General features: G+C 44.7%; 1 protein-coding gene across 3 annotated transcripts in view; it reads right to left on the bottom strand.

Annotated features, from left to right (window-relative positions):
* Positions 1 to 25,105, bottom strand: part of raraa (retinoic acid receptor, alpha a) — a 143,647-nt gene that overhangs the window by 14,928 nt on the left and 103,614 nt on the right. For 2 of the 3 annotated variants that reach the window (XM_028567579.1, XM_028567580.1), the window contains exons 1-2: positions 22,953 to 23,180; positions 1,179 to 1,327 (exon numbers count right to left, since the gene is read on the bottom strand). In XM_028567579.1, the coding sequence (XP_028423380.1) occupies positions 1,179 to 1,327; positions 22,953 to 23,130 (327 nt within the window). In that variant the 5' untranslated portion in view covers positions 23,131 to 23,180. Of the gene's footprint in view, positions 1 to 1,178; positions 1,328 to 22,952; positions 23,181 to 25,105 lie in introns of those variants that run through there. The other variant, XM_028567581.1, reaches the window with a different exon arrangement.

Below are 25,105 nucleotides of genomic sequence, written 5' to 3'. Positions count from 1 at the left end.
TACTGAGACTGAGAATGGACTTGTTTCTGACTATGGACAGTTCTCTGAGTTAAGTCAATTGATAAACTCTCATGGAGTTTCCAGACACGATTAGCATGTGGAATTTAGGCTAGCTGTGACGTTAATTCTGTTTATGATGAATACTGTCATAAATATGTAGTATAAAATACTGTGTTGATGGGACTGCTAAGCTGCATCAAAGTACTTGATTATACATTCTGTAATCATGTTTCTGTTTCTGGATATCATATTGTGTACCAATTATCAGTTATTGCACTCTCGAAGCAACGCAGTGTTACTGGCACTGCCTTATTTAACGTGGTCAAGCTACAGGGTCAGCGGGTCTTTGATGTCGGTAGTATTGATACTGATATGAGTGTTAGCATGCCTGTTGATAGTAGTATGCTTGATTATTATTGCTGTTAGTGTTTACATTATGAGAAAAGCCCAGTTAAATTTTTGTTAGTTATGGCTAAACTGATATGTGTACATTTTCCATTTCTACTTATTTTTCAGACCACACACATAACTTTGATGCATGTCATAATTACGTCTGTTGTATTGCTGTTCTGTATTGAGGACAAATCGCTCACTAAAGTAAGCTCCATCCTGACCAACACTGCAGGGTGAGTACTATTCTTAATATTCCTCCACCAGAACCCCCCTATCTTTCAACGCATGACCGCCAAGCAAAAGAAAACGAGTTTATGAAATGTTGACATTGCGGATATTGGATGATGAGTCAGAGTAAAGCTGCGTGACAAAGTTTCACATACTGCTCATGATTAGACGCAGGTCCATCATATACATTATCTTGTGCACAGTGTACAATGTGCACAGATATAGGTTTTTTTTTAAGTGTTGAAAGAGGCAACTGCATATTGTCCAGGTTATATTGATTATTAGGCAACTCAATAAAGCAACCAATATTGATTCCCCATGAAAAAGTAGTCCATTTTGACTCATACCCAACTTTACATTCCAGCATTAAACAATGAAAAAACCCCAAAGGATGTGAAATACCCAAAATGACGTGCTTTATCTTTTTCATCTTCTCCGCTTAGCCTGTGAAGACCATGTGAGCGTATTGTCCCCCCCCTACAAATCACACGAAGGTTACAAGATTGACGAAACATCTTGCTTGCTTGGCAGATTCAGAGGAAGGCAAGGAGTCTCACCTTGCAGCCCTCACAGGCGCTGACACCATAGTGGTACCCTGAGGACTTGTCCTGGCACACAAAGCAGGGCTTGTAGACGCGGGGTGGCGGGGGAGGTGAAGGTGGGCTGGGCACTATCTCTTCTGAGCTGGTACTCTGGGTCTCAATCGCTGTGGAGAGGAAAGAGCAACAACAGGGGGGTTAGTGAACACTATCAGATGGAGCGCTGACAGACATGCAGCATGAATCAATATCAGTGGGATAAACACTAAATCTCATGTGTGCACACACACACACGCACACACACACGCACACACACACACAGCTTCACAACATCTAATACAAATCACCAGAAGGGAAACTTATTCACTTTCTAGAAACCTTGTGTTAGAAAGGAAAAGAAAGAAAAAAAAACAGCACATGCAAGGACAACTTCTTGATCAGACATTATCAGATCCGCCACAGGAAAGACTTCATAAAAATATCTTTACAGAACAAACACTTTCTTACACACTTACACACACTGATCATCAAACACCAATGAAACCAGCCTCTGCAGAGTATTATTATTATTTACTGCTGAAATTATGGCTTGTGTGTATTGAGCGTTACAGCTAGAGGCTGCTTTGCTAGCAGGGCTCAAAGACTTTTATTTATTCAGAAATTGTGCAGTCTTTTTTTAAGTATGAATGCTTGAAAATAAAGGATAAAACATACACTGCTACAATCAAGAGCAACAAATAGCGCAGACGAGGCTAAGCATAGGCTACTTCTCACTGCTTCTGACCAAGTAAGACAGGTTTACATACTCCCAACCAAACACACAACTAATTCCCTCTTATTCAATATCAGACCAGGGAACAGGAAGAGGCTGAATATGCTCCGTATTCATCCAATAAGCACTAATATGACAAACCAAACAACATGTGAGCGCTTTGCAGGCTCCCATATTTTATGTGCTCGTACATAGTAAACAAAAGCAGTCCAGGATTGAAGGGAAGTAACCTGCTGTTGCCTTCATGTAATATGTATTGGACTTTGACCTCAATATCCTGTGTGTTGCAAAACACGGCTCTTTAATCAAACATAAAAACACACACAGTCACAGCGGAGACCTGCACCCTGTGGCCTATGGCCAAGTGTATAATCCTGTTTTGAAATGGTGCCTTTTTGAGCCAGCATGTGTGTTTTACTTGTAACCAGATTTTTATACTGATGACTGAGTTTTAATATCCAAATACTATAGCCTACCGTTTTTCATTTAAGAAAATAAGATGCACTTCAAGAACTTTGACTACAGTACGAAATTCTGTCCATATCCATACAGGTATCATACTTTAAGCATTTGTGCAGTTTTGCAGCCCCGTTGCTCCACCCAGCATCATCAGCTCAACAGAAGAGGGATTGGGGAGGTTGACAAGCAGCTCAGGAGCCACCTGCAGCTCAGTGTGTAAATAAGCCCTCTATATTGAACAGATTGGGCTGGTTCAGGCTGGAACCCACGTCACGTGACGGCCCCGCAGACAAACAATACGCTCGCAATGGATCCTGAAACAACACACGCAACTCTAATCGAACTGCACACTGGGCAATAAATAGCAAGGATAACGTTTTTTCTACCTCTTTTTCTCTCACACACACAACCACGCACGCTTTCCTATCATTTTATAGTGACTATGTACTGGTCTCTGCGTGCCAATCTCCACGTGCATGCAGCAGATGGTGCAAGGGAAGATTACATTCAGAACAACCAAAATAAACAGACCTGATGCCCAGATATGTTCAAGACTTCCTGGATAAAATAACAGACAGAAGCACGGTACACCAAAATCCAGCATCTCCGAAGCCTGTGTGTTATCTCTGCAGTCGGGAAAACACACAGCATATCCAAGTGGGTTTCAAGCGAAGGCTGACAGTTAAGCCAACAGCAATAAGGCTCACAATGCAACACAGTGACACCCAATCAGGCCCAGGATATCAAGACATTTCTTATATTAGGGCCCAGATGTCATATTATATATTACACACCAGCGTGAGGTAAATCGGTTAATATGGGTTAAGGGGTGAAACATTGGACCTCAGCCCTGAGTGAGACACTTAATATTTGCTTATTAAACAGAGATTATTTTGTGAAGACATATAAAAGGTATTTGCAATATCAGGGGACAAGAAGAGAGAGTTTTCAGACGATGGAGGGCAAAGATAAAGGGAGGAAAGCAGGGGGGCACGAAAAGGCATAGATGTGGACGAGACAAAGAAGTATAATGTGTTTGAGCAATTAAAGATAGAAATACAAAACACTAACAGATGAAGTGATAAAAAAAAAACGTAAAAGAAAGAGTAAAAGCAAGGCTGTATTTATTACTATATTTGTGTTCCTCCCTCAAGTTTGTTTGTGACACAAACAGCTGTCATGATTACTATTCATGTCAGAAAGGATTACAGGAAAGGAGTGATACATTTGAGAAAATGTGTGGACATATGCTCATAAACAAGAATTACTCTATTTTCCAGCAAGGAGAGTTATGCATATAGCAGGATACACTGTTGTTTTGCTATGGGAGGTCATTTTGTCCAAAGGAGGTAAAGGATTCAGTCACAAAGTGAGCTGGGAGGCTGAGTGTGAGAATGAAAAGGAGAGAGATTCCGTCCGTATTGGTGTCACTGCGGGCCAGCTTTGCCCATGCCACTGGGCCATGCAGTCACTGTGCTTAAGTAGAGCAACCCTTACATAACATGGCATATTTTCTAATTAGCAAAAAAACATTCAGTTTTCTGTGCTCTTCTGCCTCTCTTGATGTGGACTGATTACAGCCCTGCATTATTAGTGTGACAACAGAGCGATTCATCCATGTTAAAGCTTCCTTCAGTAGACAAACGATGTGCCACCCACCCACACATAAACATGAAAATTGCATCCATGCCTACATTTACACAGAAAGGCTTAGGGCTTTCCTGGAGCCATTTAAAAAGCCTCATCGGTCAGTTACATATACACACACACACACACACACACACACACACACACACACACACACACACACACACACACACACACACACACACACACACACACACACACACACACACACAGAATGCGTAGTCTTAATGAGAGCACCCATGGAAATCTGGGACACAAGGACGAGAGTCTGTGAGGGGGCTGGCGACTGTAATCAAATACAATGGCTGGCTTCTGGAGCCTTGTCAAGCTGAGGCATGGAGCAAAACAATGGCAGGCCTGTGGACAGAGAGGCAGAAAAGGCACAGCAGAGAGGACAGAGCTACTTAGCCCTTCAGCAGCCCTCACCCTGGCATTATTCAACACCAGCCTGCATCCAAGCTCTGATCAACACCAACTATCATACAAGCCTGCCTATTGTGCGATCCACCAAATCATACGCACAAACACTGGAAGAACTGACTCACGCTCGCCTGGAGAGCTTCCTTCCATATCCTTGCAACATATTAACGCTGGAAATGTGCAAGTCTGGCAAAGCCGGAGCCCCTCCAGAGCCTGCAAAGTCAACACAGTAACTAATACTTGTGCTACAGCTAGAATATCATTCATTTAGCCAAGAGAGAGGAACATGAATAGAAAATAACATACTGCTTGGCTTCAGGATACAGACACAGGAACCTGCAACCCTGAAAATAATGTTTAAATGAAAAACAGTAAGGAGGTACTGATAAGGAATCTATTGTACTCTGATAAGGAAGTTATTGGTGAGGAGGTGAAACAGACACCGCATGGACCCTATGGTTACCGCAATTGTTGTTAGCCAGACACAAGGTTGGATTGAAGACTACAGCCTGGCATGCTGTCAGACCAGACCCAGAAACAGCACAGGCCGTCAGGTGTTACCAGCGGAAACCATCCTGACACTGCGTTGAAACAGCAGAAGTCCATTTAAAGGAGGGTGTGTCTGTCTAACATCTGACCACTGGCTCTGGCTGAAAACTAGCCTTTCTACTCATTCTGGCACATTTAAAGTATTGGATGTATTGAATATTATTATGTTTCTAATTCTGAATGTCATTGTTATTAATTAGTCTAAACAATGTGTGAGTTGGCCATGAATTAACAACATACTTCTCATAAAAACAATTTTTAATGACCAACACGTCAAAGCACCTAGATTTAATTTACTTATATCTCTCCTCTGATATTCACATATACAGACGAGTAAAATACACTTGGTGTGTCCACATGTGTGCATGTGCAGCCCCCCACATATCGTAATAGCTTAATGTGGCGTGGTGTTCTCAAACTCAAAGCACCGGTGATTTAATTAAGTTCAAGTGTGAGTGGTCTGTAATGTTGCTCTTCAGATTCACTTTGCATACATCATGAGCCACAAGTGCACTTAGAGAGAAGCCGCGCCCTCGCAGCCACATCCTCCATAAGCAATTACAGCATGTCTGGACTTAAATGGACAAATATGCAAGACTGAAATGAAATCTATTCTGATGATGAACTAGCCAGAGCTGTAATATTGACACAAGATAGCCTGGCTAACATCAGCACTTCAAAAGGCATTGAGACCACAGACCAAGAGACACACAAACACACAAGCCCAGCGGCTATTATCAAGCCTCCAGACTGTGCTGTCTCGGCCCAGAGCTGCTGAGCAGTTCTTGAGGTTCAGCTCTGGGTTAGTCCTCTGAGATTTGATTACCTTTTTCCCCACTGGTTACTCGGCCCAGCTGTGAAGCATATTAATGAGATTTCACCATCATTAGGAGGAAGCTAACTACATTAGCAGGCTGGCTGGTTGGCTGGCTGGATAGAGGTAAAAAGAAGTGGAGAAAATGAAGGCAGAGGGGATGGAGGAGAAGAAGGAGGGCTTTGACCACTTCCACTTTGTTGAATCCTCCTCTATCACGAAGACCATTGTGTTCCCCCGGCTTCTATTGGGTTATTTGGACACACACACACACACACACACACACACACACACACACACACACACACACACACACACACACACACACACACACACACACACACACACACACACACACGATCGCCATGTGTAACATACATGGCAGGACATATACAGGTCCATTTGTCTTTCCATGCAGTGATTGTGCAGGAGAGGAAACACCAGACAGACCACCATGCCACAGGCTGTTGCATTAAGGCTCACTTTGAAGTCTACTTAAAATAATGAAGTGGGATGGCCAATGAAACAGCCTCAGGGATAGTTACTGCTTTGCAAAAAAAAAAAAAAAAACTGGGATTTGTAGGCCAATGTATCATGCATGTCCATTAAAACAACTGGCAGCAACTTAAGAGCTTTTATGTGCAATGAAACAGAACAACAAGTGAGCAGAGAAGGGTATCACTCATGCATAGTGCTCGACTTTTGCTAAACATTCAGACGTTATTTTTGGTTTCCAAGTCAAGAATGCGGGTAAGCAGCAGGGGAAACCACACACACACACACACACACACACACACACACACACACACACACACACACACACACACACACACACACACACACACACACACACACACACACACACACACACACACACACACACACACACACACACACACACACACACAAATGCTTTGTCAGCACTCTTAAATTACTGAAGGGGGAAATGGGACTATTTCCTTGCTTACAGGGAAATCCTGCCATTCTCTTACTAAGCGTCATAACAGCTCTTTGCTGAAAATGGATGGGGCTCCATTCACTGCCTTTACACTGATTACTGACAGCAAAGGCACGCACACCATCTAAATATGAGCGGGAGCGAGGGCGTGTGCATGCGCCATCCCGCGCTAGCAGGCACGCACAGACTGACAGCTGTTTGGTGAGCGACAGTGGGGTGTGTTTGTGTTCAAACACAGAGTGTGAACAGTTATTGGAGGGAAGAGGGGGAGGAACCTGGCGACAGGGCGCGCGCACACACACACACACACACACACAGGAAGGAGAGCCAGTGGAGGTATGGGGCAGGAGAGAAGACAGCGAGCCTCACGCCTCCTGTATTCTCTGTAACTGAATCCGGCCCTTCATTTGTCACTACTCCCACTCACATCCTGCTTATTATGATGCCGTACGAATGTGTGTGTGTGTTTCAGTGAGGTTGAGTTAGGAGGATTACTGAGCATCCTCTTGTCCCGGTTGTGCACACCGTAAGCTGCAGCATGTCTAGCTTGCAGTCTACCTTCTCAGTGTGGATAGAGAGGGAGAGCGAAGAGAATGAGGGAGAAGGCATGGAGATACAGGTGGCTGTCACTAATAATGAGCCTCCAATCTCCATTGTTTCTAACCGAGTCAAGGCTCATGATATATTTTTCTGTGGCGCATGACACATTGCTTCCACTTAAGAGAGTTCGTTGTGGTCTACATTTCAAAGAAATGACAGCCTTCTGTTTTACAACCATTGCGAATATTCAAACCTTACAGAGAGAGCAGAAATTGATGTGACAGCTTGAGTTCTTAAAGGACTATACAGTACATTTGAAGGCTACACTGGCTCCAAAACCAAAATTTGATGGATAGTGCTCCAAATTGGGGCAAAATAACTCCCCCCATCGAAAGTGTTACGGCAAGAAAAACACACATACGTGAGTGATAGGTGAGGGCTGAGCAGAGGCCGAAGGGCAAGGCGGTGCAGAGTAGGGAGTCTTTCTAGGCTGTTATGACGATCCCTCCTTAATACTAGGAAACGGTGGGCCAGAAGTGGGGAAAACACCAGGTTGTGTTTAGCAGGGGTAATTTATGGCATCTTTACATCTTGGTGAAGTGGGGAGGAGTGTTGTATGTGGGAAATAGGTGACGCCACAGGTATATGCATTTCTTCTGTTTGATTGCTTTTAGGGACACAACGAATGAAAATGTGCATGCTCATGCAAATAAGTGCAACTACCCGTTTGCACACTCAAGTGCATGTTGTGTCATTATGTACCGTATGTATGTGCACGACAGCCTGTGCATGTGTGAATGTCAGCATGTTCTTGTCTAGGCCAGGCCTGGTTTTTATCAGCCCAGTGGCCCCCACCATGTTCCCGAGCCCTTCTCCAGGGGCCCAAGATAACTTCCCTCTCCACGCTGCCAGGCCTCTGAAATAACAACACACCAGGTTTTCCTATCACTGCTTCCCTTGCAAATGGAGGCAAAACTGAGAACATGTGTGGACAAACTAGGGCGCAGGGGGGGCACCAAGGGATCAAGCAGATGGCAAAGGTGAGGTCTACAGGGGCTAGCCTTCTAGCAGCAACTTTGTGTTAACCACAGTAGCTGCTCTGTGCTGCTGCAGCCACATGCTAGCCTTTGGCACAGTTAATTATAAGTGAAATAATAAGTCTGCTAATAAATACAGAATGCACCGGACATCTAAACCACACATACACTCCTTTTATTGTTATGCCCTCAATGTTTATGGATCTGATTGTGAAAAACAAAAAGATAACAGGTATCCAAAGACAGCTATCTTGCCAAAGAGAAACACAAGTTCCCTGGCAACAACGCTCCCTTGCAACCCTGAGTAACAGTGTAACTCTACCCAGCAGCTGTCTATGCCTGCTGACTGACAGTGGGACTATGTGAGCTGGCACTTGCCCTGGGGTGACTGGAGATATTTGGCATGAGCTGATGATGTGGGACATGGTGGTGGGCACAAGGGGGCACAAAGCAGCCCATGTCGGCCAGAGGATGCCAGAATGTGGATAGATAGGCACAGCAGTGTCATACTAGTGTGTGGGCACGAACACTCCAAAACATGATATCCAATGTAAGAGTGTGTGTGCGTGAGAATGTGAAAATGTGTGTGCAGGATTCACTCAGGATTGTGAACATACAGCTGGTACAGTACATGGCAGGTCTATCAAGATGGTTTGACAGGCCGAGGAGTCAATGCAAATGTACTTTTTTTTTTGTGCAGAGATACGGTCTTTCAAATGTACTCCTGTATGTGTGCATTAGGGGCCTGTGGTGGAATGTAACTAAGTAGATTTACTCAAGTACTGTACTTAAGTACAAATTTGAGGTACTTGTACTTTACTTGAATTATTTATTTTCATGCCACTTTCTACTTTTATTCCACTACATTAATCTGACAGCTTTAGGTACTAGTTACTTCACAAACTAAAAAAGTTTCTCACACAAGAAATGTAGTTTAAAATAGGATGTTTGATTATAAATTCAACTACCCAACAATATATAGGCCTCCAATGATTAGACCATTAAACACTTACTGTTTTGATCATTGAGTACTTTTACTTTTAATACTTTTAAGTAAATTTTCCTGATAATACATACATACTTTTACTTAAGTAACATTTCCAATGCAGGACTTTTACAGTGTGGTATTAGTACTTTTACTTAAGTAAAGGATCTGAATACTTCTTCCACCACTGATAGGGGCAGCACCAAAGCCTCATCACTGCAATGAGCTAAAAGACCGGGAATTTAATTAAACGGGAGAAGCAGACCTATGATTAGCAAGCCTTTTCCGCGGCTAATCCATGTGACGAGTACAAGCAAGTGTTTGCCCTCAGTGGATCTGCCATTGAGCGTGAAGTTATGTGACATCACTGACCCACATTAAGAGACAGAGACAGGGCAAGAGAGCTGGGAGCAGCAAGAGACAGGCTGCAAGAGAATAAAGATAGAGAGGGCATCTGAGGAAAAAGACACAAACATTTCAAAACCAGGCCCCAAATAAAAGCCATGCATGCCGGCATGTTTGCTTTCAGACACCCTCTTTAGAGTGAGAACGGGAGGTGTAACCACAGTGTAACCTCCCTTTGTCAACTCTCTCAAGGCAAATTAATAGAGCCTTCCTGGAGTGACTTGTAGTTGTAGCACATAATTCAAGATCAAGGTCACCATTGAATCATAACACACACCACACAGCCCTTCACAAACCGGTCTTTAATGTTATTACTCTAACTGTGAAAATGGCTTCATGAAACATTAAGCCTCTCTTTAACAGAGTGCCTGCATTGGTTAATTATAGAATTGTGCATGAGTGGATGTTTTTTTTTCTTCGTGATAACAAACTGCACATATGCATACGAGGAGCCAGGAGGGTGCCAAAGAAACACTAAAAACCTGGGCCTACCAAAACCAGAAACTCACTGTGTGCTCTAACAAAAGGTTAGATTTTAGTTGTCTGATTGATGTTCTTCTCTCACAGCCACTTAGAATGAGTGCAACAGCCAAATAAGCCTCTATTCCCTCTATTCACGTAAAATAAAGGTCAACGACATTACAAGCAACCTGTAATAAGAAGTCAAAGGGGTCAGAGGCCTGAATATGTTCCTGTGACCTTAAAGTAATTACCAATTGCTGGAAGAGATACAAAAATGTTCAGAGAAGAGAGGTTGTGTGTCTTTGAAAAACACTGCAGTTGAAAAGATTTGTGCAAATTTGATTTTGATTCGTTGGAGATAATGAACACATCTCATTAAAAACAGGTGAAGAAATAGCTTGAAATGCATTTCATAGGCCACAATTCTGTCTGCTTGCGCTGAACCTAAATCCATACACATTATCAGACCCTTTTGATCTTTACTGAGCCGAGTGCCACACACAGTGCCTCTCAGTGTTTGAAGGCCAAAGACCCCTCATGAATGCTTATGCTCGAGTGTTTGCTTTTCACTCACTCTAACAGAGAGGTTATCTGCCCATTGATACGCGCTAATCCAATATGACTGGCAGCTTTCAAGGCCCTTCGTTCTTAAGCGCATATTTAAAAGTGGAGGAAGCAGGTCATAAATATGGAGGGGGGCAAAGGGCTATTTGCATTAGGAGGGCTGAAGTAGACTTGGAGAGGCCAGGAGGAGGTAAAGAAAAAAAAGGGGGGGAACAAGGGATCAAGAGAGGAGGGAGAAAGAGAAGAGGCTCATGAGGATCTGGGGAGGAGAAAAGAGGATCACCAGGGACAGGCTTTGTCATGTTAAACTGCCTCTCTCGACTCCTGTTCTCCCTTTCCCCTCCTCTCCCTCCCTCTCTCTCTCTTTCTCTCTCGCTCTCTGTGTGTGGACAACACAATAGTCAATCACAGGGGGAAAAGATTACAAGGGTTTGATCTTCTCAACTTCAGAGCAGGAGCATGATTGTGGAAGTGGGCGAGAGTGAATGGATGATTGTGCTCAATGACGCTAAATAATGTGCCTCCTTACCAGACAATTTCTCTTAAACTCCAGACACCCATTTAGGTTTGTCACTTCATGTACTCGTCAACATGAGTTAGAGCTAATAGTAAAACTCGCTTGTAATTTTACCTCTGCCTTCAAGCCTCGGCAGGCTAAGCGTGCATTCCGCTACTGTACTTGTAAACCATAATGACAACAATTCCCTTCATAAATTAGCTCAAAGTACCAATGTCAAGTTTGGACTTAAAAGCATATTATTTATGGAGGTAAGTGGAGGTATTTGCAAAGGTGTGGACAAGAAGATGCAGCAAGCGTACCATTATTCTGTCACTGGACTGTTAAAGAGCTCAATCTTGCCAGGACCCGAGGAGTTTAGTAGGTCAGCACAGGCCTTAAAACCCCAGAGGAGACAGCTGACATATTTAGAATAGTCAGATGCCGAGGAAAACATTAATGACACAGAAACACACAAAACAACCAATCGTTCATACGCACGCAGACGTTATTCTACAAATCCACAGGCTGAAATGACTTGGCTGCACACGTGACCAAACTCCTCTGCATTAGGTAGATCACAGTGGTACCTTTAAACACCTTATGCTACGTTCACATGTGGCCGGCTATTTTCATAAACGGACATTTCAAACCTCTCCGTTCTCAAAAATACCATCGTGCACAGCCGTCAGTTTTCAGAAAAGTGTTTGTTTACCCGTACCCGTGTATATGCCAAACCTGTAGGTGGCAGTGTAACAAGAAGCTCAAGCCCACGTTAGCCAATCAGAATCCCAAACATAACAGCAACAAATCACTTCTTCTCTCTTCTCTTCCTCACTTCCTCGGCTGCCTAAACCTCCGTTTGTCTCAGTTTACATGCAAACGTGCAAACAAAGTTTTCCAAAATCTCCACCCTGGCCGGAGTTTTTAGAAAGAATTGTTTTCAGGGGCGAATTCTCCATTTACGTGTAAACAAAGGGCACAAACGAAGGGAAATGTCTCCGTTCTTCAAAATAACCATGTATGTGTATACGGGGTATTAGGCTCGCCACTGCCGGGCCAGCCACTGCTCTCCTGCTCATGAATGATGACTGATGACACACATTTGATTCAGCTGTGTGATGTTTAGCGTCAGGGGGCTCCTTAGTGGAAGATTTGGGCATTGCGAGAGGAGAGCGGGTGGGCAGGGAGAGGCAGACTCATTTTTCTTTAGTGCCAGCGTTAATATAAAAAAAAATTTAAAATTAAAAGTGAGGGGCTTGTCGATAGCACTGGGAGGTTAAGTTAGCTCTGTGTTTAGGAAAAAATGGCTGATGAGAGCAGGCAGAGTCATCAAGGGAGCGCAGTGGGATGTTACTAGATTTTAATGAAAGACATGTTTAGCTTCCTCGGGTATGGGTTCTGGTTTTTCCCTTCTCCCTGTGTGTCTCTGTGTGTGTGTGTGTGTGTGTTGTCTGTGCCTCCACAGACACTAATTTCCTGCATGGATCCCTGACCTTTCCACATAGCCTGGGGGGGAGCCATTTGATCATGACACACACACACACACACACACACACACACACACACACACACACACACACACACACACACACACACACACACACACACACACACACACACACACACACACACACACACACACACACACACACACACACACACACACACCATTTCCTGTGATATGGCTGTCCACCAGTCAGAGGGCTGGTTTTAGTGAGAAAAAGTAGAGCTCTCCCTACAATCAGTCAGTCTAAAAATAATTAGGTCTTTTGAATAGACATTTTTTTTAAGTGGACTATCTCATTGATCGACTGGTTCACAGAAACAGCCTGAACAGAAATACTGGCAGAGCTACAAACATCGCTGTCCTATTGATTTGGTCATGCTTGTTATATCACTACATTCTTTACATTGAAATTTTGGTTTGCCCATTGCTCAAGATTATGACTACAGTTTTCATATTTCTGTACATGTGCAAAGGAGCTATACGAAGCTTCAAATATGCCCTTGACGTAAAGATTTAATGTAAAGGTTTTATTTCAAAATGTAAAAGCCTACTACTCTGTGTTCTTCAAAAAGTAAACTGCAGAAAAATTATATTATATATATATTATTAATATTATATTATACTCTGTGCGTCCATGTGCAAAGAGTTGCTTGCTCCTCCATCTGTAAATGCATGCGAAAAATACTAGTAAAAAAAAAAAAAAAAAAAAAAATGCTTGCATGCATGCATAGGATCATACTTGCTGTCTATTTACACAGTAAGCAGGCCTGCCAAAACAATAAGTGGAAGTAACCTGAGCCGAGCCCTCAGGTGAGCCTACTGTTAATGCTCCCACTTCTCCCTCCTGTCCTCTTTCCCTCTGGGGTCCAGTTAACCCCAGCTGGCCTCTGTTGACTGCTCTGTCTCTCTGCCTTGTGATCGGGGCCTCATTATGACACTGAGGGGGGCCGTTTATTGCGACCCAGTTCCTCTGCAAGTAGGAACCCACGCATCTCCCAGTTAACTCTGTCCATTAAGCTAAGTGGGGCCTATCAATTATTCAACAGATTCCAATGTATAATTCAAAGGATAAGGGGACCTGTCATAAACAGCGACACACACAGGTGAGGAAAGAGTACCGTACTTTCAATTCAGTCGATTGTAATATTACCCATCTGTAAGCCAACATGTGTAATGTGATGAGGGAGGAAGTCGGGATGGAACGACAATACTAATGTCAATCTGTAATGAATAAGTAAACAGCCAGGCGTAAGGAAGAGGACAAACAGATTAGAGAAAAGGGCAGATAAGAAGACAAAATGAGACGATGGATAGTTACAGGAAGTGGGTTGCCACAGGGATGATGACAAGACAAACTGATACAGAGGCAGGAACTGTCGCGCAGCATAGTGAGAAAATGAGAAACAAGCGTGGAGACACGCCGCTCCAATATATCTTGATTTATAAATCACACTGAATTGGAAAAACCGAGCTGAAAAATGAGAGAGGGAGGAGAGAGAAAATTAGGGCAGAAAATTCAAAGTGTGAGAAGGCAGCTTTACAGTGCTACACCCCTTCCCCCTCCCTCCGCTGTGTAGGCGTGGGTCCTGGGGGAGCCACCGATGTTAATACAGTTATTAAGCCTCTCCACTGAAGCCTGCTCCACCTCTCCAACCCTCAGCATCAAGGAGCTCTCTCTGCCTGCCAGGCAGCGAGCGAGCTCACTTGCTTCCACAATGAGATCAAACAGTCCCAAGTAGGCCAGCTCAGCGAAGGCCAGTGATGGAGCTTCCCGTTGAGAAGTAAGGGCAGGTGGGGTTGGGTATGTCAAGCCCCAGGAGCAACCCAGCAGGCTTTTGGGAAGATGGGAGGGAGGGAGGGGGAGTTCCTCCTTCCCTTCCTCATTCTTTAAAGTCATCTGACCAAGATTCCCATGCATCTCTTCCTGGTGTTGAGGATTACAGGGCTTTAGCAAGCATATGTGTGAGAGCAGAGATATTCTCTTGCTAGCTTCAGGATGTATGTAGCTGTGGAGGTTGAGTAAAGGTGAGCAGTGTGGGGAAGAAGAGGCTGGGTGGCCAGGTTAGGCAGCAGGAGCCACTGTAGGCTAGACTTTAATGTGCAGCGAGGGAAACCCTCTCTTGAGTGCAGAAGGGAACCTAGCTGGTCACCACTGCAGCAGAGAGTGACATGCATGCGTGGAGGTGTGTGTGTGTGTGTGTGTGTGTGTGTGTGTGTGTGTGTGTGTGTGTGTGTGTGTGTGTGTGTGTGTGTGTCTAATAGCTGCATTACATCCAATCCATAATTCACACGAGGCAGAGACGATTAGTGATGCCACTCTTGCCTGTAACCAGGAGGAGCACATTTGGGCAGCCATGCAGCTTTGCACGCAAGGTACTAAGTAAAAAAATATGCCGGTCGGCTTAACCTGCCATCTATCTGCCCTCACTGTTTAACATCTCTATAGCTGAAAAGGCTAAATTCTGAGCGAGCTAAAACATGATGAGGCTGGAGAGTGGAAACAGGTTTTGTCAAGGCAACTGGGACACACAGATTAAGGTTATTATAAAAACTGCTGCAAAACTGAGATCATATATAGGGCTTTTGTTTCATCATGACACTTGATACAAAATAAAGAAATGAAAGGAGTAAAGAATGGATAAAGAGATGGGCACGATAAAGACAAATGCTGTAATGTGCTAAATGGGACGGGGATATAGGTCATTCTGTACCAGACTCAATTTGCCAATGCTGGCCTGTTGGCAGCCATTAGATGCAGGCCAAGGCGCCATCAGTCACAACAGAACACTAATAATATCAGTCACCCAGCCAAGCCTCTCCTTCTCTCCGTCTGTTGTCTCCCTTCCCTTATTTCCTTGTTCTGTTCCTCCCCAATCGCTCTCCCCTGATTTTTGTTCAAAAGGAGAAAAGGGCAAAAATCCAGAGGCCAAAAATGACCTAAACCTCCTGGAAGGCTCCACCAAGATTATTGTTTGAAAATGCCAGCTTCCCCCGGTGCCTGAGATCTCTCTCTCCCTCGCTCTCTTTCCCTCCCTCTCATTTTCTTTCAGCTGAGAGGTGCTGACAGCCCAGACACAATAATCCAGCTCTATTGTGGAACCACCACAGTGGCAGCGGTGCTGTGCAAAAGATTTCCCACGTATGGCGCGAGGGCAAAGCCGGGTGTCACGTCGTGGCATACAACAGCACCGCTGCAAGCATATGCTTGAGCAGAACTGATGAACAAATGCCTCTCTTCATTCCTACCTGCCAATCGTCTTTTTGGCCTACTATAAAAAGCTTTCCTCAGGTTACGGTTAAATATCCTGTGGTATAACAGAATGTGCCCTCTCCGCTCTAAGTGCTGCATGGCTGCATATTTCCTTATCCCCCTTCCCCCCCCCCCAATCAGAGAGAGCATCGGGGCTGGCGGAGCTTTTGAAAACAAGATGGCTAGGAATGAGGAATAGACAAAGTCTTAACCCTACCAGGAACTAGCAGTGCAGAGGCGTGTGACATATTTATTTTTCACAGAACAATTAATGCTCCTCAGCATCTGACATGAGCACTTAATTATTGTGATAACTACCCAGCTATCTCTCTCTCTCAGCTGAGGTACTTCACCAACAATGGCCCTGATAAGACACTTCAGGTCACAGTGAAGGCTAGACAATACGTCTCTCTGAAATGAAGGGGCTGCTTGATATCAGAGCACGTTCCTTTTAACGCACAGTGGCTCTATTCATAACAAACAGGATCCAGTGGCTTCAGTCTCTTCTCATTCACCTCTCGTAACCTACGCGTGTTCGGAGCTGCTCTGCTACAGGGCATCTCTCAGTTCACACAATGCTAATATCACAAACAGGGTTACAGGGAACACACAGCCTGTAACCCGAGCTGTCGGTCGAACATGCTGTCCTATCTGTCACTTTCCAGCGATACACTCTTCCTTCCCACCTACGCCGCACTGTTGGCAGTCTATTTCATGCCGGTCCCAGGTGGGCCTTTAAGAGTCAAATGTCAGAGGCCGGGCTCCAGCCAGACACGTAATGAATATGAAATGATTCAGAGGGGCTGTGGGAAAGAGATGACAGTGGCGTCCAGACAGACCAAGCTCCTCTGTCACTAAGTGCGACCAGATTGAGCCAAGCTAGGCCCGGATGTCAGGAGAGAGAACCAAAGAGGAGAAGATACACAATATTGGACATCTAAAGTTACTTTAGAAAATAGCTTCCATAAATCAAGACATACAGAAAGGGCTTGTCTTCCTCCAAACTTGCCCTGTGTGCACCCTGGAGGCATGTTAAAGACACCAACACCAGGTATTATGAAAGGCAAATAAGGACTCTTAACCGCAATGAGATCATCTGAAACACTGAGACATCTCTTCGGAGATGGCCTGCCAGCATGATGATTAAAAGCACAATTGTAGCCAATGGGACTTTGTGTTCATGCAAGTAAGAAGAGGAAGCTCTGTGCACACACACACACAAAAAAAGAAAAGAACTTGAGCCGGGGCAGAGCATTCTCTCCTGCTCCTTAGTTAACAACACTGACTGAGACGGCAGCAACCCAATGCTATTTTTTGCCCAGACAGCAGAAGAACTGCCAGGCTAATGTATTTTTAGCATACTAACCTCTATCCTATTTTCTCGGCTGTCCCACTCTCTAAATAGGAGGGCATTTGTGGCGTGTGTGTCTGTGCATGAGTGAGTGAACTACTTGAGGTGTACACAGTTGTCATCCATGTGATGTTAACACAGATCCGCAGAGGGAGCCTAGGGATGAATTTGTTGGTGGAAGCGTCAGCCCTGTGCTTTGGTCTAGGGCTAGTGGCCTGAGAGAGAGAGAGAGACTGCACAGGAGAGGCAGAGGCAGGCAGTGGTCCTCCACAAGTGATGAAACAAGGCAACATTCCATGTAATCACTCTATATAGAGCGCATGTTGGCAAAAGGTGTGGGGGGGGTGTTTGGAGGGCAGGAAATCTTGAAAAATATGAGGAAAAATTAGGGCAGGCGAGCATTAAAGATTAATCGTGACACCGACTGCCATCCGGTGAATGCCACCATGGAGATGGGAAACAGAGAGGGAGAGAGAGATAAAGTGGGAGAGAGAAAGGAGACACTTTGGGAATGAAAATGCCTCGCAGATGAATTCTGGGGTGATGAATGTCCCTGGTTCAATACCCAGATGAATTTATGTGTGTTCCATTATGAGAGGGTGGGGATGAAACATGGAGATAGGGCGGAAAGATGGGGAAGAGGAGAGGGAGAGAGAGAGAGAGAGAGAGAGCCCCCCCTCTCAATGTGGTGGTGAGCTAGCCATGCAGAGCCCATTGCGAACAAGCCATCTATAGAGATAAGTAAAGAAGTGATTACAACAGGCCCAGCTCAATTTCTGACAGTCAACGCTCGACTGCCCCCGTAGAGCCGAATTGATTTAAATGAAGAAGCTATGAATATTTTAGAGGGACGAACCCCCCTTTAACCTGAACTGTTTCGATCTCCCTACCACCCCTGTATGTGTGTCTGTGTGTGTGTATAACAGGACAGAAACAGCTGAAATTGTAATTATTGATATTGAGATTACGGCCCGATGTCACAATATCTGCAATCAGCTGCCTTCTTTAAGCCCTGATGAATCAATGACACTGCCTGGATCTTTTCAGTCTGCTCTGCTTTGTTCATCAAAGTGGGCTTTGCAGTGTACACAAACCCTTGTTTGGGGGTTTAGTGTTAAACCAAACTGGTGTACAGTGCTCTCTGACTGATGCCTCCAGGCTAATTCTCTCTACAAACAAACTGGGGCCCATCGGTGGGTCTGAGCGTGTGTTCACAAAAAAAAAACTGCCCGGACAAAAATATGCAGAATTTTCTGACATGCTCAATATGGAGTGATGCTACAATATGCCACCTTAAGGAGAAAATAAAAGTTTGCTAGTCAGCTACAGCTTTGTTTGTGTGTGTGTGCGTGTGTGTGTCCTAAAGCCAGGTGCTCTGCCAACGTTCAAGGTGACAGACCACGCCCACTCAATAAACCTTCAACAACATTACTCAAACAACAAGTTATAGAACAAAAACATGCGTCTCTGTTGATCCTGGTAACACTGTGCCACGGTGAACATCCCAGTCTAAGGGCATCTCTATTTAGTACACCATGAACCGCATTAAAAACAGGCAGCAACAGCTTTGAAGGTTGGTGGCAAGGTGTTGTTTTGGGGAACGAGGAATGGCAGGTTGTGAAATGCTGCCCTGCGGCCTTTCCCAGGAGAGCGGCAGCAGCAGTGTTGAACTCCCTTCACCCTTGTGCCATTACAAACATACCTTGATGACAAAATGTGTTATTGATGTTCACCTGAAGGTGAAAGCAGGCGTGTTTCTGTGGACATAGCGATCTCTCTCTCACACACACACACACACACACACACACACACACACACACACACACACACATAAACACACACACACACACACACACACTCTCTCTGTGGTGTTCAAGCTACTAAATCACTGTCGCCACTGGCTGAAAGGGGTTAGGCAGACGTGGCGCAATAAGGAGACCGTGTGATGCCTACCCTCCCTGGAAGAACAGGGGACCTTGCCTCAATGCTGTCCATCCATCCTGCCACTTCCATCAAGTTGGGATCAACAAAGCCCCAGGAGGAAAGGTCCATTCTCTCATTATAACGTCCATTAAAGCCCTGAGGTCCACGGATGTTTAAGAGCATGCAGAGAGTATAATAAAGCTCAGGGACTTGGCATTAAGGACAAACACTGCAGTTCAGAAATATTAAAGCCTGGGATTCGCATTACTGCTTTACGCCAAGCTGTAATTTTTCTTGGCTTTTGCCAAGAAATCCTGAGTGGCTTGATCAAGAAAAAAAAAAAAAAAAAAAAAAGTGTTCTGCCTTAAAAGACGACATTTCCCCAAATGTTTACAACAGCAACCTCCCATCAATGTCAGAAACTGCCAGTTGTGTTTGGGGACAGGAGGACAAGCCTCTCTCTGTTTATGCTCTGTTGTTCATGTTTTTCTCAATTCCCAGCTAACACTTGCCAAATAAAAACTGCATATATAAGGAATTGATATTCACGGTTCTTTCGCAAGGCCAACACCAATTTGCTGGCCCGCACAAAATCCAAACACATTACCCACAGTTTTCCATGTTGCTGCATCCTCTCAGAAAGCCCAAAGAGAAACCACATGGGTTTGTGATTTACCAGCAAAGCTCAAACTTTCTTGCTGTTTTCTCTTTTTAAAAAATCCATTCTAACCAACCTCCCCCTTCATCATTGCCCAAAATTGCTTCTGCTCTTACAGTCCGTTGTACCGAAAAAACAATAAAATACCATCTGTTTTTTCTTGGGCCTCGCCTCCTGCTAGGCAAAAGGACTTCCGCACTTAAATACCACATGAGTCAGATTAAGCTGCCAGTCACTTGCCCCTCAGACACAGCGTTCGTGTTCAATAGCCCACTTGGCAGGCCCTGCCTTCAGAAGACAAACTAGCTAAAGCTCACCCTTCTCTCTGCCTCGTCTACTCTCTATGGAAATCCCGGCTGACCGCTTTCTTTCGTACTGTGGACAGCCCGAGAGAAAAAAAACAAAGAGCAAGAAGCCTATGGGCTGGTGAGCATTTGAGCCCACCATGCAATCCCTCTTTCCTTTTTTTGTGGGACAGTCATGTGAACAACGCCATGCGCATTCTTTCAAGCATGAGCCCATAATTGCTGGAAGGATTCTGACAGGCACACAGTGAAAAAATCAAGTGCATTTAATCTGCGAGACGGGAGCCTTTTCACCATAAAGATTCAGCATTATTTGCTCTGAACATAACAATGTTATAAGCCTGCTGTGAGTGGACAGACCTGTGCTGACAGCATCTGGATGGAAACAGTCAAACAACTAAAGTGGCAGCATCATTACAGAACTAATAACATCAGGGATGAGGCGTCCATATGATCTGGATTTGTGCCCAGCCACTTAATGGGTCCAGGAGGCCGTTTACTTCAGCGAAGATGTCACTGAGTGCACTCTTAGAGCCAGAGAGCTCGTCTGTAAAGCCTGTAATGAATAGTTAGACCCAATTTGGAGAGGTTGAAAAAACAGAGGACCAAAAAGGGAAAGCACTGAGGGGGTAAAACATTTTTTTTTTTAACTCCTGCAACAATCTGTTTCCAAACCCACGTGCAGAGGATAACATACCATGAGACTAGTGTCTGTGAAGCTGGTATTTTAAAGTCCAAAAAGAGATGAAGCCAGAAGATGTTTTTGGGATTGTCTCGTGCTTTTGAGCCTAACTGCTTTGGATTCTTGCTAAATTGTGCTGTGTAGCGTCCGTTTTGTTTTCTATCCCTATGATCCAATAAAGCCCCGTGATGACACTAACGAATGTTGTGCCTCTCTACTCACACCCCCCACCCCCACCGCTCCCTGGTTGTGCACTACATTTTTTATTACATTCAAGCAGTAAGGCAAAGATCAGCTATGCTACCCCCCACCCACACCCACACACACATTCCCCCTGCAACTCCTTCGTTGAGCAACACAATGTGGAGTTGAGTAAAGGGATCAGAGGTCTTTTCCTGGGCCAAACCCCCACAGTCTCCCTCAGACGAGCTCACATGGTTTGAATCAATGCTGCCACTAGAGCTCTTTAGTGGGTCAGTTCGATAAATACTATGAAGCTCGCTGGATATCTGCTTTGAAAAATGTATGTGACTTGTCCTTTTAGTCAAGAGGAATTTCTAATCTCATGTGACTTGGAAAAACAAGCAGTGAAAAAGAGAGAAAGACTACAGGGCAAACATAACCTGTTTTGGAGTGGTTTTGTTGTCGCTGTCGAAAGATGCAAAAAATCCTGTTGAAATTCCCTTTTGTCGTGTGTTTCTATAGTCTTGAGACAAGGAGGAAATTGGCCCTTAAGAGCCTGTGGAGATCCCTGCTTTTTACACTCCTTCAGCTGTGAAAGACAACAGAGCCATCTCTTCTATGAAGGCCTGCTGGAGCTTTGTGCAGTGCAGCTCCTTTGAGGTATAGAATGGGAATGACCTCTGGGATACTTTGTTGTCGCAATAAAACTCTCTCTTACTGCAGCAGATACCGTATCAATAAACTGAAATCTGCCAAGAAACTCAACCCAAGAAAAAAACTACACTAAACACACACACACACACACACACACACACAAACACACACTGAATCACTTATCCAAACTAAAGTCTTACTGAGATTTTAAAAGCATCATCAGACACTGATGTACTATTTTTAGACATGGCAGAAAAGCCTGTCTGGCACATGAGCCTACAAATAATACTCTCTGGTTGTAGTACTTAGGCTATTAGAATTACAATCTGCATTCTAATATTCTAATGTGTATGGTCTGTCAAGATATTAGGATAAATATGTGATTTAAACATTTAACTGTACAATTCAATTCCTAGAGCACAATGTGTTGTGATTGTGTCCCCAGCCTACCTACTAAATATAAACCACGGGTTTAAAACCCATTTAATTAGCGAAAGGCCAGATTGGCACATGGAATAGACAGGACTGTCCAGTTAAGGCCATGCTGCTCAGGAACTTTGGCCTGTGTGTGTGTGTGTGTGTGTGTGTGTGGGGGGGGGGGTGCAGTTATTCAGATTACCAGAGGAACCGAGGGATAACACTGGCAGGAAAGTTTGATCTGATTAACGTTGGCATGGCTAGCACAAACTTGTTTGTATTATGTGGATATTTCAGGAACGCAACAGCTTTGCATAACGTGGCCTGGATCAGAGCGCAGCAATCTCACCGACGTTTCTCAGAAATAATACCCAGACGGTGGGCATACAGAGACAGGAGAGAGAGAGAGAGAGAGAGAGAGAGAGAGAGAGAGAGAGAGAGAGAGACACACACACAAAAGTGGGTCAAGTATATTTAAAGCAGTTATGAAGCTCAGTGACGGCCGTAACAGGCAACGCTGTTTGGCACATATTATCCGGTTTGAATAAGTGAGATAAAACAGGATGGTGACACGGAAATAAAGGCTTTATAATAACAATTATAGTCGTGTGGTAAAAAGAAAAGAAAAGGAAAACACGTCATTTACGTAGGCTATAAATAAACACACGCACGCGCACACACGCATGAACATAGAGGCTTTAACTTCCCCAATTAGTGAAATGAAGTTGAGGAGGCAGGAAAAGGCACCTACAGTGATTGGAGCCGTTCCAGTGCTGGTTTCTGATGGACGTGCTGTAGGGATGGGGCGCTCCGGGCACCAGTCCTTTCTCTGGGATCAAGCATCCTCTGCTCTGGTTGTAGTAATCCATCATTAAAAACGGGTTCGGGCTGGGATTCAGACCCACAACGTCCACACTCTCATACATCATACGAAGCAGGACAATAGCAGGGGATTATTATCAAAAAAAATAAAAATAATAATAATAACTAGTGTCGCGCACGCAGGAAAACACGAGCCTTGTGGTTTTCAGCTCGCCACCAGCAGAGGTAGAAACGGAGGGGGGGGCAAAGGAGGGAGGGGGGAACTGCATTAAAATCGAAGGAAAAGTGGTAAATCCAAGCACAGCGGGAACATTTGAACATTTGGCATCTTCTTACAGCCGCTGTATTGATCGAGGAGTGAATCAGTGTCTGGAATAGCCTAATCGGCTGCGCTCAATCTGAAAACATCCTTTAAAAGAACTGTCTGCATGGTGTCCGACGCAAGAACACGCCTGGGAATATGCACGCAATAATAAACCGAAAAAAGACACGAACAACTTCAGCAGAATAGATGGGTCCTTTCGGCCTTGCTCAAAAAGAGAGCAATATTTAAGGCTGTATCCACACCATGAAGAGGAAAATATCCCGGGTAAAATCCCAGAAAAAGAGAACACAGATATCCCAAGTCCGTGTCGACAACACGGGGAAATTATCAATGGGATGAAAGCGCAGATATCAGTGAGGAAATCCCACCTAGTTGCAGTTTGTCCTTTTGGGTTACGGTCGGTTGTCCCGTTTGCGCCTCTGCCGTGGGAGGACTCCTGTCAGCCCCGTAAGTGAACCGGTCTCCCTCCGTGCGCTACAACAACCGGCGGCTCCTCTCGGTCAGACCCCGCTCTCCGATATCCAGGGTCGCATGGAACATGCAGCACCGCCTTGTTTGTATTCGGAGAGAGTCGCCTAAATCATTCCCACACCAAATCGTGCGGCTATCATGTTCTGCAAAAATGTGACAAGGCACAGCAGCTGAGGGCTTTGGCTCCACCTCCACTAGGTTCTTTTTTTTTTTTTTTTTTTTTTCTTCTTCCTACCCTCGGTCTCTTTTCATGCGTTGCTCCTCCTACTTTTAACCCCTTCATGGACGTCACCATGGATCTCCCTGACTCTCCCCGGGCCCTGTATGGGACTGTGAGAGAGGAGCCCCCCCACACCTCAAATTTAGGTGCGGGGGCTTTAAATCAGAATGTATTTGAGGACATGATTACGTTATATAAGCTCAGTAATGAGTCTTTCATATCTTTACACGGAATTCAGGGATTTAATGAGAGTCCAGACTTTTTCCTGGAAGTCCCTTTATGTTCTCACTCTCAATTTGGGCTCCTCCTTCCAACTTATTTGACCCTTTCCCCCATGCTCTCATCAGTCCCTACCCCCCCCCCCCAGATCCCCCCCGATTCTTTTTTTCTCCCCCAACCCTGTCTCCCTAATTTGCCTAATGCTATGCGCCTGAACTTTTCCTGAACCCAGGGAAGAAGGCAGCCTCACCTCCTGGTGACCCACTGGCTGACTCGGATTCGCCTTTCTGGCTCGCTCTCATCCCACATTATTCAAGGTTTCCCACCTTGTACACTCAGTGTAACACCATTACACTTTTCCTCGAGTGCTGCCCAGAAGAGGCGCCTCAGTTCACCCAGCACACATAAAATAACACAAGTGGCAAAGTCACCCAGTCATGGTTACTGACACTGAACTTTTCTCAGTGCAGTTGCAGCTGGAATAAAGTCCAAAAGGAAGTTGTTTTGCTTCAGGCTTGCACCACCTCCCTATTAAAATGTTACTCCACCTTTACTCTGCAACGTTCCATGCAACATTGTTGCAACTTGTTATGCAAACATGCAGCCGTGTCGTCCACCAGGCTTGAGTCCATGCCAAAGCTATCAAAGCAGAACTCTGAAGGCATGCATGTTTCCTTTTTGAAGTCAGGAAACGCAAATATCAACGGTGAAAGAATATAGCGGCAATTACAGTCCCACAGACACATCCAAACTTTTTACACGTCGCCAGTGTCATGTTGTGGCGTTGACAGGGAAACGGAGCTTTTCAAAAACACTAACCTGTGATTGTCATGTGATCTGGAGTACA

The sequence above is a fragment of the Perca flavescens genome, chromosome 21, assembly GCF_004354835.1.
Source record: "Perca flavescens isolate YP-PL-M2 chromosome 21, PFLA_1.0, whole genome shotgun sequence".
NCBI lineage: Eukaryota > Metazoa > Chordata > Actinopteri > Perciformes > Percidae > Perca > Perca flavescens.
The sequence above is the reverse complement of the archived record's forward strand: the minus strand, read 5'-3'. Positions and strand labels throughout refer to the sequence as shown.